The sequence below is a fragment of the Nicotiana sylvestris genome, chromosome 1 (genome assembly GCF_000393655.2).
Source record: "Nicotiana sylvestris chromosome 1, ASM39365v2, whole genome shotgun sequence".
NCBI lineage: Eukaryota > Viridiplantae > Streptophyta > Magnoliopsida > Solanales > Solanaceae > Nicotiana > Nicotiana sylvestris.
In genome coordinates this window covers 8,631,951-8,645,318 of record NC_091057.1, presented here as the reverse complement: position 1 = coordinate 8,645,318, position 13,368 = coordinate 8,631,951, and the positions used below count along the sequence as shown (strand labels likewise).

The window sequence follows — 13,368 nt, the reverse complement described above, 5'->3', positions numbered from 1 at the left end:
CAAAGCATAAATCAAATTCTGAAGATTCCAACTACTAGGCTTTGTATAGCTATCTCGCCATAAGAAATTTAAATTGCACTTTCAAGTCATTTAAAATCCAATTAAGTTGTTGTAAAGAAATAATTGCCAATTATTTAAATGCGAATCACCTTAAGTCGTAAATAGGTGGGGGTACTTCTTCCTCATTTCCTCCTCAGCTTCCCAAGTCATTTTCTCGATGTTGTTATTTCGCCATAATACTTTCATGGAAGCCACTTCTTTAGTTCAAACTTTTCTTACCTACCGATCTAAAATAGCAACTGGTACCTCTGCATAAGATAAGTCTTCAGCAATGTGAATATCCTCAATGGGTGTAATACGTGAAGGATCTCCGATGCACTTCCGCAACATAGATACATAAAACACTAGATGGACTCCTTCCAATTCTGAATGCAAATCAAGCTCGTACACCACCCTACCAATCCTCCAAAGAATCTTATATGGTACAACATACTTGGGGTTGAGCTTCCCCTTCTTTCCAAATCGCATGACGCCCTTCATGGGCGATACTTTCAGGAAACCCCAATCTTCTACATCAAACTCTAAGTCTCATCGTCAAATATTTGCATAAGACTTCTGCCAACTTTGTGCTATACGCAGCCGGTCTCTAATAAATTTTACCTTTTCCATTGCTTGCTGGACTAAATTAGGACCTAGCAACTCTGCTTCCCCCACCTTGAACCAATCGATCGGCGACCTACACTTCCGCCTGTATAGTTCTTCGTAAGGAGCCATCTGAATACTAACTTGGAAGCTATTATTATAAGAAAACTCAATATGAGGTAGATGATCATCCCAACTTTCTTTAAAATCTAGCACACAGGCACGTAACATATCCTTAACTGTTTGAATAGTATGCTCTGCCTGTCCATCAGTTTGCGGATGAAAAGCGGTGCTAAGATTTACCTGTGTGTGTAGACCCTTCTGAAAAGATTTCCAAAAATGAGCTGTAAATTGAGCCCCTTGATTAGAGATAATAGATAATGGCACTTCGTGAAGGCGAACAATCTCTCGAATGTAAAGCTTGGCATAATCCTCGGCTAAATATGTCATCCTGACTGGCAGGAAATAAGCAGATTTTGTAAGCCTATCAATAATTACCCAAATAGCATCATACCTCCGTGGAGTGCGAGGCAAACCAGTGATGAAGTTTATATTTATCATGTCTCATTTCCATAATGGAAGTTCAATATACTGAGTTAGGCCTCCAGGCCTCTGATGTTCGGCTTTAACTTGATGGAAGTTAGGACATTGGGCTACCATCTCCGCGATATATTTTTTCCATTCCATTCCACCAATAGATCTTTCGAAGGTCCCGATACATCTTTGTCGCTCCGGGGTGAACTACATATCTACAATAATGGACCTGCAAAATAATCTTGGCGCGGAGCTCTCCGACTATCGGTACACATAAGCGGCCCTGGTATCTAAGGACTCCATCTCCAGTTAGCTCAAATAAAGGTTGTCACTGCTGTGAGTTTTATAAGCTCAGGATCCTCGTGTTGTCGCTCTTTCACTTCAGTAACAAAAGAAGATTTTTCCGTATTCTAAACGAGAATACGTCGACCCTCTACGTCTACCAAACGCACCTGCAAACTAGCTAGCTGGCATAGATATTTGGTCATATTGACCTTATTAACTTCAACATGACATAGACTGCCCATGGACTTCCGGTTAAGGGCATCAGCAACAATATTAGCTTTGACGAGATGATATAAAATATCAATATCATAGTCCTTTAGTAATTCTAACCATATTCTTTGTCTTAGGTTCAGCTCCCTCTATTTAAATAAATACTAAAGGCTCTGGTGGTCGGTGAAAACATCAATATGAACCCCATATAGATAATGCCGCCAAATCTTTAGGGCAAAGACAACTGCGACTAACTCAAGATCGTGCGTAGGATAGTTCTGTTCATTTTTGCGCAACTATCTGGAGGCGTATGCGATAACCTTACCATGCTGTATAAGAACACAACCTAGTCCAATTCTCGAGGCATCACAATATACAACATAACCCTCGGTTCCATCCGGAAGAGTCAAGTCAGGTGTCGCCGTAAGCCTTTTCTTTAGCTCTTGAAAACTTTGTTCACATGCCTCAGTCCACTGAAACTTAGCTCAATTATGTGTCAGTTTCGTCAATGGTGCAGAGATAGAGGAAAATCCCTCCACAAGCCTTCGGTAATACCTTGCCAAGCCTAAAAAGCTACGAACCTCTGTTGGATTCAAGGACCTCAGCCAAGTCATCAAAGCTTCAATCTTTTGGCCATCAACCTTGATACCATCGCCGGTAATAACATGACCAAGAAAAGCTACAGAAGTTAGCCAAAATTCACATTTAGAGAATTTAGCATATAACCTGCAGTCCTGAAGAGTCTGCAATACACCTCGCAAGTGGTCCGCATGCTCGACTTTTGATCGTGAATATATTAGGATGTCGTCAATAAACGCAATCACAAATTCATCCAAGAATAATTTGAATACCCGGTTCATAAGATCCATAAAGGCAGTTGGGGCATTTTTAAGCCCGAAAGACATGACAAGGAATTCAAAATGGTCATACCTCGTCCTAAATGTTGTTTTTGGGATATCAATATCCCTGACTCGTAGCTGATGATAACCAGATCGCAAGTCGATCTTCGAAAGCCATTTGGCACCTTATAACTGGTCGAACAAGTCATCAATCCATGGAAGAGGATACTTATTCTTGATAGTGACTTTATTTAGTTGTCTGTAGTATATACACATCCGCAAGGAGCCATCTTTCTTTCGAACAAAGAGCACCAGAGCACCCAATGGGGATGTACTTGGCATAATAAAGCCTTTATTGAGCAAGCCCTTCAGTTGTTCCTTCAATTCCCTTAGCTCTGTAGAGCCATTCTATAGGGAGGAATGGATATATGCTGCGTATCAGGAAGCAAATCTATAATGAAATTGATTTCCCTTTCGGGGGGAATTCCTGGAAGCTCGTCAAGGAATACCGTTGGGAATTCATTCACAATAGGAACTGACTGAAGAGTCGCTGGCTCCTTATTTATATCCCTGACATGAACTAGATGGTATATACAACCTTTAGCAATAAACATCCGAGCCCTAAGGTATGAAATAAACTTACCCTTGGGCGTGGCTGCATTACCTTTCCATTCAAGGAAAGGCTCACCAGGAAAATGAAATCGGACTGACTTTGCACGACAATCAATATTAGCATAACAAGCTGCTAACCAATCCATACCCATAATGAAATCGAAGTCTAGCATAACCAATTCAACTAAATCAACAGAGGTTGGACGATCATTAATTAACATTGTACAACCTCGATAGACATGATTAGCTATAATAGAGTCGCCAACTGGCATAGATACCTCAACTGACTGTGGAAATAACTCAGATCTCATGTCAAGCTTACCAGCAATAAATGGATTAATATATGAAAATGTAGAGCAAGGATCTATCAATGCATAAATGGCATGGAAATGTATTGTCAATATACTTGTGACAACATCTGGGGATGCCTCTGAATCCTGTCGGCCTGTGAGTGCATAAAAGTGGTTCTGGCCACCACTAGAACCTGAGGTGTCTCCTCCACCTCTCCCCCTACCACGGCCCTGAGTAGATTGTGGACCTGGTTGGGGAGCACGGACTGAGGGCGAAAAGGCTGCTGTGGATCCTGAAGGCTGAGTTGGTGCACCTCTGACTAACCCCGGGCACCAATTAATAAAATATCTTGTCTGCCCACAATGATAACATGCACTCGAACCCTGTCTACATTGCCCGGTCTGCAGCTTACCGCACTGAGTACATGGAGGAGTAGGTTGTCTCATTTGTGCGGAATGCTCCTGTCGACGGCCCTCGGGATGGACTGAGCTCTGCCCCGGTCTTGGCTGAATATAATGATCAAACCGCTGGCCCTGCATCTGTGGTGGGAAACTATTTGCTGACCGGGGTAAATATTGATGGAGTGGTGGCCTAAAGTCACCCCGTGGCTCCCTATAAGACCCCATAGTACGAACCATCTTACTCTGCTCCATATCCCTGCGAGTATCACGAATTCGACGGGAAAAGTCCTCTGTAGTCTGAGCGATAGCCTATATACGGGAAATATCTACATCATTCGATAGGGATGCTACCCTACAGTCTCAAATCAGATGATCCCCCAAACTATCCACATAATGATGAACTCTAGCCCTCACGGTACGTACGATATCTGGTGCATACCTCGCCAAAGAATTAAACTTATGGCTATAATCTCTCACACTCATATCCCCCTGCTTCAGGCTAAGAAACTGGTCAAGACGGGCCTCCCGAACCTCCCGTGGCAAATAATGGGCTAAAAGGCCTCAGAGAAGTCCTCCCACTCTACTGGCAGAGCATCAGGTCCTCTAGATCTCTCTCATGTCTCATACCATAGGATGGTTACATCACGTAGTCGAAAAGAAGCCAACTCCACAGCCTCGGTAACGGAGGCATGCATCACCCCCAATACTCTATACATATGGTCTATAAAGTCCTGGGGATCCTCAGTGGAACTGGATCCTATAACTAATGGAAGGGGCCAGGTGAAGAAGCTCTCGTACCATCGAGCTTCCAGTCCGATCTCTCCGGGCATCTGCTCCCGACTCTAGCTATCACTCATGAATAGACACAATCCTAGTCAGCAACTTAACTGCCTCCCTCGTCCCCTGCTCCCCAACTTCTGATAGGGGAACAACAGGTGCTGGAGGTCTTGTGTCTCTAGCTGCCTCAGGTACTAATGGAACTGGTGAGGCTGGGGGTACTGCATCTCCTTGGGATCCAACAAGTGTTGGGGAAGCTGAAACTAGGGGTATTGGAGACTCACCGTGTGCCTCTAAGGGAAATCTATCCCTCCAACCCGGTGGGGAACGACTGGTACCTTCCCCCGGATCCATACCTATCTCTCGTTGTGCCATCTCCTGAGCATAGGTAGCCTGTTAGATAAGAAACACAAAGCACGATGTAGATTTCATATGTCCTTATAACTTCGCTCTATAACACTATCTATTAATTGAAATAAATGTAACCATTTCTATATACCTCATAGCCTCCTAATTATAAGTGTGGTGCACAACACACCCATAAGCAAGACTCTACTAGACACGACTTGTGGACTCCGTGGGATACAACCTGCTCTGATACCAAGTTTGTCACTCCCCAAACTAGGGGAGACACGATTGTCACTCGATACTATATTTGATCAAGTTAGCCACTAAATATACTAGCTAACTAAACTGGGGCCCAACAGATCGGGCAGCACAACATCTGAAATACTAAGCCTGGACCATGAAGGTAATGACCTGAATAACAATAAGCCATATAAACAAAGGTAGACGAGCCAAAACAATAAAGTACTAGCTGGCCGACGAGGCCGCTATTGGAGACATACATGCCTACACACATATATATACATGCAGAGCATATGGGCTGGAGACTGAAAGCTACAAAAAGAAACCTAGAAAACTGTGTCCACAATAGCCTCTAAGAGTGTCATAAGCACTGTCGGGACAAGGCCCCGACTATACCTAAACTGTACAACAAAAGAAACCATCCTATGAAAAGCTCCAGGAAGAGGTGGAGCTTACCAACCCATAGCTGAACCCCGAAATCCTAGCGAAGGGGTCGATTAGAGTCCCTACCTGGACCTGCACACACAAAACAAAAATGCAGTATCCCTAGGCAATGGGACATCAGTACGAATAAAAATGTACTTGTATGTAAGGCAGAAAGTAGAATCATACATAGCTAATATAAAAAAAAAGTAATAGAGATACCACCTGACACTGAAACTCTGATAGCCTCCATGGCCGACATCCGACCTCATAGTAATCAAATATGCATGGTATGCTCGTGTAATCGTATGTCGTGAATACTTATATATTGATGCAAATGCATGACATACCCAACCAAATGCTAGCAATGGCGGTCTCTTCCGGTAGCTAACCGGTATCATATTACCAACTTGTGGCCATCTATACAATATATATAGTTGTTTTGGGCAAATAGGCCCCTTATCTCCGATTATAGCTCGAAGTTCATGCATAATATGCCATGTATGATATGAACTTTGAATACACATAATAGGCCATAACAAGAACTTAGCCAATCTTGGCTCATTGGTACTCTTATTCTCATAATCTCATAATCACCTTCGTATCGCATGCAATTGTCTCGTGGAACCTTATATGTTTTTTTCTTTTTTTTGAATAAGCTTGAAAACTTAACTCGACTTTTAGAAAGATAACTTAACTCTGAAGATGTTCATAAAAAGCTTAAGGTGCTTCACTTAGTCCTTATACCTGATTTCTTGATATTTAGTAAAAGAAAGTATTTCAAAAATCAAGTGTTTTAGTAGTTTAAACATAAAAATTATATTTGAGATTTTTGGAAATCGACGTGTCACTTTAGAGATTTTAAAGTACACTTTAACAAGGAAGAAGGACTGATCGCAAATACTAAATGCCTTTATTTTTTTAGTCACACAACCCAAAGCAAATAAGAATTCATATATATAGACATATAGTTAAGAAAGCCGACAAAATGACATATATAGATGTCGAATACCCTATTTAACTGATTGAGTGAAATATCAACCTAATAGCATCATGAAAATACTTCAGTTACGATCCCAATACCTTTCACAGAAGGTCTTTCTAGCAATAGAATAGTAAAATATCACATTTGACGTCTTAGGAATTTCCAAGAATTCGTGCTAAAAGGAAGGACGGAGCTTAGCTTTAACATATCTTTCCAACAAACGTCTGAATGTCTATAGTTCCTTCACGAAAGTTGTTCCTTACGTCCTAAGCTTCACAAACACTATATATATGCAGCTTATACACACATATAAACAATTCATAATTGAGTTTAAATCGGCAGATTTGCCATATGATCCTAACTTGACAAAATGTCCGTAAAACTTTACAACAACGATCATAAAAGAGTCCCAAGATGATTACCTTGGCAAATCAAGTATAAAGCCTGAAGAACCAGCAAGAACAACAAATTCCTATCTTCCAAGAATAGCTCCAAACACAGCTAATAGAAGGGGGAAACGATTGCAAAACGTAAAGATTGCGTTTCTAGGCATGCGGGCAAACTTTAACAATAGAAATCGTTAAAACGCTCCTTAATCACTCAAGAAGACCATAGAACTTTCTCTTCAGCTTGCTCACTATTTTGGGACTAAAATGAAATATTTTGAGGTCTTAAAAGTCAAATTTGCCAACTTATACCACTTGTTTGACCCGACCCGGTTCGCGATCCAGTTTCAGCCCGGACAATCCGCGATAAAACAGTCATAACTTTTTACTCTGATGTCGGTTTGATGTGAGTTTTTTTTGGTTGCGAACTAGACTCGTAGAACTTCGATTATGAAGGTTGTGGGTCCCATAACTCTTTATATATTAGGATAAATGGTCTGATATATTTGACCCAAAGTTTAGAAAATTTATTAGAGAAATTTACAATAACTTTTGCCGACCTTTATTTCGCAACTTGCTTGACTCCAAACCTTAACATGTGACCAGTGTGATATTATAATACCTCATAACACATTATTTTTAGTATATTAAACACTCTTAGTCTTATCCCACAGGTGCAAGTTAACTTAAACCTTCCGAACGCGCGTGGTGCTACCCGAGCCATTTCTTTAACCACGAACCTTTGTTTAAGGGATTCCTTTGACCTAAAGCTTTAGTTTAGTTCCTTGATATTACCACACATTTTTCAGTCTTATTCTCACAATGTGTTATACCCAATCATAGATACCTAATATAACCACGCCACATTACATAAATTACGTAAGAGAAGAGAGAAAAAAATACATGGGGTCTCACAAATACCATAAATTTCAAATATAATCAAATTTTCAAAAACTCTTATTTTTTCAATAAAACAATTTCTTTCAAAAATTAATTTCTCAGAATTGGGACTTTGGAATTTGATTCCGTGCATACGCCCTAGTCCCATATTTTCCTACGGACCTTTCGGGACCGTCAAATCACAGGTCGGGGTCTGTTTACCCAAAATGTTGACCGAAGTCAACTTAAATTCAGTTTTAAAGGCCAAATTAATATTTTCATATAAAAGCATTCCGGATATACGCCCGGACTGCGCATGCAAATGGAGATGAAGAAAAAGAAGGCTTCTAAAGCCTCGGAACACAGAATTTAATCGTAAATCAAGTGATGACCTTTTGGGTCATCACACCAATTAAATAAGTAAAAAGTGTAATGTGATCAATAATTAGAACAAACAAAGTAATATAGGCATGTCTTGAACTATGCAATTCTGGCCGAGTACAAGTACTAGCAAAAATACATCGAGTAACAAAGAATCAGTTCCCATATATGACTATGCAAAGACTCTCAACCCACATCTCGTATAAGGAATAGTAGTTACTAATATTAATTAGGTAGTTGCTTTACAAAATAAAATAATTTTAGTTGTTACATACAAAAAAAAAAAACGATAGTACCTATTAAAAGGTTCAGACAGAAATTTAATTACACAAAACTACTTTTATTAGCTTAATTTTAACTTATTAATAATATTCAAAATTCAATGATAGAAAAAATAAAAAATCTACACAACCTAGCAGTAGCAAAAATAGAGAAATGAAATAAAGAAAAAAGGAAAATAAGGTAAACATAGAAGTGAGAGAAGCAATATAAGCGTTTGCCTCATAGCTTCAGCCGTAGAAGCTTTTGTCACCGGAAAGTCGAAACATTCAACTTTAAACACAACCAAACTGGGTAATAAATAGGACCTAAATACCCAAGATTAATCATTCATATATGTAGAGATAGATCAAAAAATAAATAGAGAAAAAAAATCAATAAACCCACAAAATATCACAAAATTTTAGGAAATAGAAAGAGAAATTAACCCAATTTGGTGAGCAAGTAGAATGAGAAATAGGCCTAGGACATGGGTTCTTCGACGAAAATGAAAATCTTGGAAGAAATCGTTGTTAACTTCTTGAATTTTGGGTATACATAGGGTTACTTTTGAGGGAAAATGAGCTAAAGAGTGAAAAGGAGGACTTTTGAGTCTCTGACCAAAAACGTAGGGAAGATGTGCTTTTTTGTTCATTTTACTTTTTGTCCTTTTTTGGAGTCTTTTCCTTTTTTTAATAAAATAAATATATTAGTGGCCACTAAGTTGCCACAATAGACCTTTTAGAGGCGACAAAATATAAATCGCCACAAAAACTTTTGGAGCCAAAATTTTCTTGAGCGGGAAATTGTTTTTAGCCTTTTTGTGGCACATATTTGTTGCAAACTATGTAAAGTCGGTACTAAAAACGTATATTTTGCAGTGATAAATAAGTCGCCACAAATCTATATATTTTCTATGGCGACTTTGCAGAGTCGCCTCCAAATCTCTTATTTGTGGCAACAAATTTCGTCGCCACTGAATACTGCCATTGAATGATAGGTTAGGATACAATTCAATAGGTCATTTATATTTATAGAGATAGGGGATATAATTCATATGGATATAGTAAGTCTTGCTTGGGCTGCTTTAATGGTAGTCTTTACTTTTTTCCCTTTCACTCGTAGTGTGGGGAAGAAGTGGACTCTAGGGGTCCTACTAATTGAGTTAAGGAAGCAAACTGTATCAATATCAATTGCTTTCGAGATCGTTCTGCAACACGTTTTGAACAAAATAAAAATATTCCTTCACATGAAAAATAATATATATATATATATATATATATATATTATAGCAAACAACAACAATCCCAGTGAAATTCCACAATTGGATTTAAGGAGGGTAAAATGTACGTAGATTTAATTTACCCCTATCTAATGACAGTAAAGAGATTGTTTCCGAAAGACCGGCTCAAAAGTAATGAAAATGAAGCAATTAACAAAAAATAGCAACAATAGTTAATTAGACATGGGCGCAAATAAAAATACTTGTAACAACAGATCTAAGATATATATTCAACTAGCAAATACAAACAACATGATATGTTCAATTCTCAGCCTGATATTCTAATTGCCCTAGCTAAAGGAAAATGCAATCCTTATTAAAGAGAAAGCATTTTGTAGGACCAATAAGGTTTATAATAGAATGGTAAGTACTCTTTTATTCTGATAATTGAATGGTAAGTACTCTTTTATTCTAAAAATTTAATTCCTAAATATAGAGTAGTCTTTGTTAGAGAATGTTGTACTCCAATGTGAAAATTCTCGGTCGAATCTAGATTTACTTGGCCCAATACTGATACCGAATACCGGTAAAAAAACCCAACTTTCTGTAGGTTCTTTAGTAAGTTGAGTCTAAAAAACAATCTCTATATCTAGCTACCAATTTCTGGTATTCCATTAATGTAATATTCAATCTTCGCCCACAAGAAGTTCAGATGATGATGCTATAAATAAAGGCAAAGTGTTCCTTAGTTTCCTCATCCTTATCACAACTAAAGTAAACTGCTTACAATGTTTTCAAGCAAGGACAAAAAAATGGAATTAAATCCATTTATACTTATTGTTTTGGCTATTTTAGTTGTGATAACATCTGAGGTTGCAGCTAGGGAGTTGGCTGAGAGCCCCACCAATTCTATGGACAAAGGTGAGATTTCTTCATTTTTAGACAATCGACCTATTCTCTTCCTACATGCAAAATATTGTTAAGTACTCCCTTCGTCTCATTTTATTCGATAGACTTTGACTGGATAAAAAGTTTAGAAACTAAAGAAACAGTTTTCAAATTTATGTTCTAAAAAAAGTCATATTCTCGTATATGCGGTTGTAAATCATCTTAGTAGGGATCGTTTGAGTTGAAGACAAACTATGCTGGGATTAATTATTCTGGGTTTAATTATACTATGATATATGCTGGGATTATTATATTCCGACTAATTTTTATTGTTATTTGGTATTTTGTATTAATTTTGGGATTGTTAATTTTATTGCTTTATCCTAGGATTACTATTCCACCCTCTAGCGGGTATAAGAAATCTCGATACTATTTTTATTCCTGGGATATCTTATCTCATAATTAGTAACCAAACAAGGAATAGGCAATACAAAATTTTCATCGCAAGATAATTTTTGTTTATCCATCATATCAAACAATCCCTTTAGGATAAATGAAAAGTCTAAAGTTAAATTAATTCTAAATTAGAAAGATATCATACTTTCTAGGACAAACTAAATAAGAATGTGCATCACATAAATTGGGATGAAGTAGTACATTTCACGAATTCTTTTTCTTTTCTTTTCTTTTCTTTTTTTAACTATTTTAACCGACCCCTCACGTTATGAGGTAACGTTAGCTTTAATAGTAACTCGTTATGTGTTCCCATTATTATCAGAATAAGTATTTAGGTTTCAATTCTTGCCATTTTTTTTGTGTGCGTGTGTGATTTCTTTCTCAATAAAATTGATGTTTATACTCGAGACTTTTACTATTCAACTTTTAAACATATATTTTCTTATGGTTATACGTTATGGATTCGGTTTATTTTATATTATATTTAAGTTATACACACTGATAAGGTAAAAGAGAATTACACTATCACTGCAATTTAACCTGACGTTCATGCTTCACGAATTAATTATGCGTTACCTTGATATTAGTTGGCCCTTCTATTTTTTTAATCGTCATTATGGACGGTTTATTTTGCATTTGCTTCTATTCTTAACAACCCGACTACTCTAAAAGGAATAAAAAGATCACAGTCATGATCATCAGAGGAATCTTTTTATGGCGGTCCTTCCTTCTAATGACCTGCATGTATATAATGGATTTAACTTATTACAATGACAACATAATTCTTTTAACACTATCAATATATATAATTGAATAGTCCATAATAGGTAACTACTCTAGCTAGTTTTCAATTTATAATGCACATCAGCCTTGCTATGAAAAGTACTTATCAATTATTGTATGTCAACTTAATTAACTCGATGAGGTAAACCATGCAGTTGCATTTATTTTTTTTTTTAAAAAAACAAAAACAAAACAAAACTCATGTATGATCATTGTTGCAGCAAAGGTATTCGATGAGAAAAATGATCATGTAAATGACGCAAAAGATTTGGAATTTGGAGGATTCGGAGGCAGATATGGAGGAGGATATGGTGGAAACTCTGGCGGCGGCAATAGTGGTTTTGGAGGATATCCAGGAGGAGGATATGGTGGAATCTCTGGCGGTGGCAATGGTGGTTGTGGAGGTTATCCAGGAGGAGGATATGGTGGATTTCCTCACAACTAATTACTAAGGAAAATATATTTATATGAAGAATATTATGGTGGCTAATATGGAAGTTTTAGTAGTAAAATAATAGTTATATAGTAGGAAGTACAAAATAATAGTAGTAATATATATATATATATATATATATATATATATATATCGGACTATATATACATATGGATAATAGTTATGTTGGCATGAACTTAGCTCCTTTTGTAGGCCATCAACCAAGGAATTTACTATATTATTTGTCTCCGCCGCCCTAGATTTTATTTGCTACTGTTCGGGAACTGTTGAAGCAATATCTCTCTTTACTTGTAATTGGTATATCACATGTTTAAGGGAATATTATATAGTTCCTTTATATATATTTCTTTATTAAGTAATTCGGGCCCTAAATTTAGTGGAGTATGAAGCAACAGGAAAAAAAAAGGCAAAGATCACTTTTAACCCGTGATTGAATTTATCTATTTTTGATAGTAGTAAAAATATATAAAATTTATATATATTTTAAATACATATTTGCAGTTATTATTTTGAGAGAGAGGCTATATAGTATTACTTTTTTTAAAAAAGAAGACGCTAGACACGAGGCAGAATTAAAAATACAGGATATCTATTCTGGATCATATGGGTCTTGATTTATATCATACGATTTTCCTGCATCTATTAAGTAAAAATAATTGTGCTCCAGAACAAATAAACTAAATAATTGTGACGTTGATAGTGAGCGAAAGAAAAACTATCACTGTGTCCTGGTCGAGTGAAACTTACTTTTGAGGTTTATAGCTAGTTATTTATTGCTTCGTTTGTCTTTCGACACAAAAAAAAAAAAAAAAAAAAAAAAAAAAACCACAAAACATAGGTTCAAGGAACCGTGTGTGAAACCACTCTTAGCATGTAAGCAAGAAAACCAAGGAAAAAAAAAATATTCATTCCGTTTTAATTTATGTGACATATTTTTTTATTAATCCGTTTAAATATATATATATATATATATATATATATTTAAACACAATTTAATTTTAAATTTTTTATTTATCCATTATAGCCACACAAATGTTATCGAATGTACGTTTAAGATCTCAAATTTTATTTTTA

At 36.9% G+C, this 13,368-nt stretch overlaps 2 protein-coding genes across 2 annotated transcripts; one reads left to right on the top strand and one right to left on the bottom strand.

Moving 5' to 3' along the window:
- Positions 1-2,899: 2,899 nt before the first annotated feature.
- Positions 2,900-3,952, bottom strand: LOC104211419 (uncharacterized). The gene has a single exon (XM_070173198.1). It carries the CDS (start codon positions 3,950-3,952, stop codon positions 2,900-2,902), a length of 1,053 nt encoding a protein of 350 aa, XP_070029299.1.
- A 6,519-nt stretch (positions 3,953-10,471) lies between these two features.
- LOC104211418 (dormancy-associated protein 2-like) lies at positions 10,472-12,298 on the top strand. The gene is made up of 2 exons (XM_009760465.2): positions 10,472-10,634; positions 12,062-12,298. Exons 1-2 carry the CDS (start codon positions 10,502-10,504, stop codon positions 12,283-12,285), a joined length of 357 nt encoding a protein of 118 aa, XP_009758767.1. The 5' UTR covers positions 10,472-10,501; the 3' UTR covers positions 12,286-12,298.
- Positions 12,299-13,368: the final 1,070 nt, after the last annotated feature.

Bases quoted from the DNA above. Each gene is read 5' to 3' on its own strand.
- LOC104211419 (XM_070173198.1), bottom strand. From the start codon at position 3,952: ATGCAGGGCCAGCGGTTTGATCATTATATTCAGCCAAGACCGGGGCAG.
- LOC104211418 (XM_009760465.2), top strand. From the start codon at position 10,502: ATGTTTTCAAGCAAGGACAAAAAAATGGAATTAAATCCATTTATACTT. The intron at 10,635-12,061 runs GTGAGATTTCTT...TCATTGTTGCAG, and splicing joins CACCAATTCTATGGACAAAG to CAAAGGTATTCGATGAGAAA.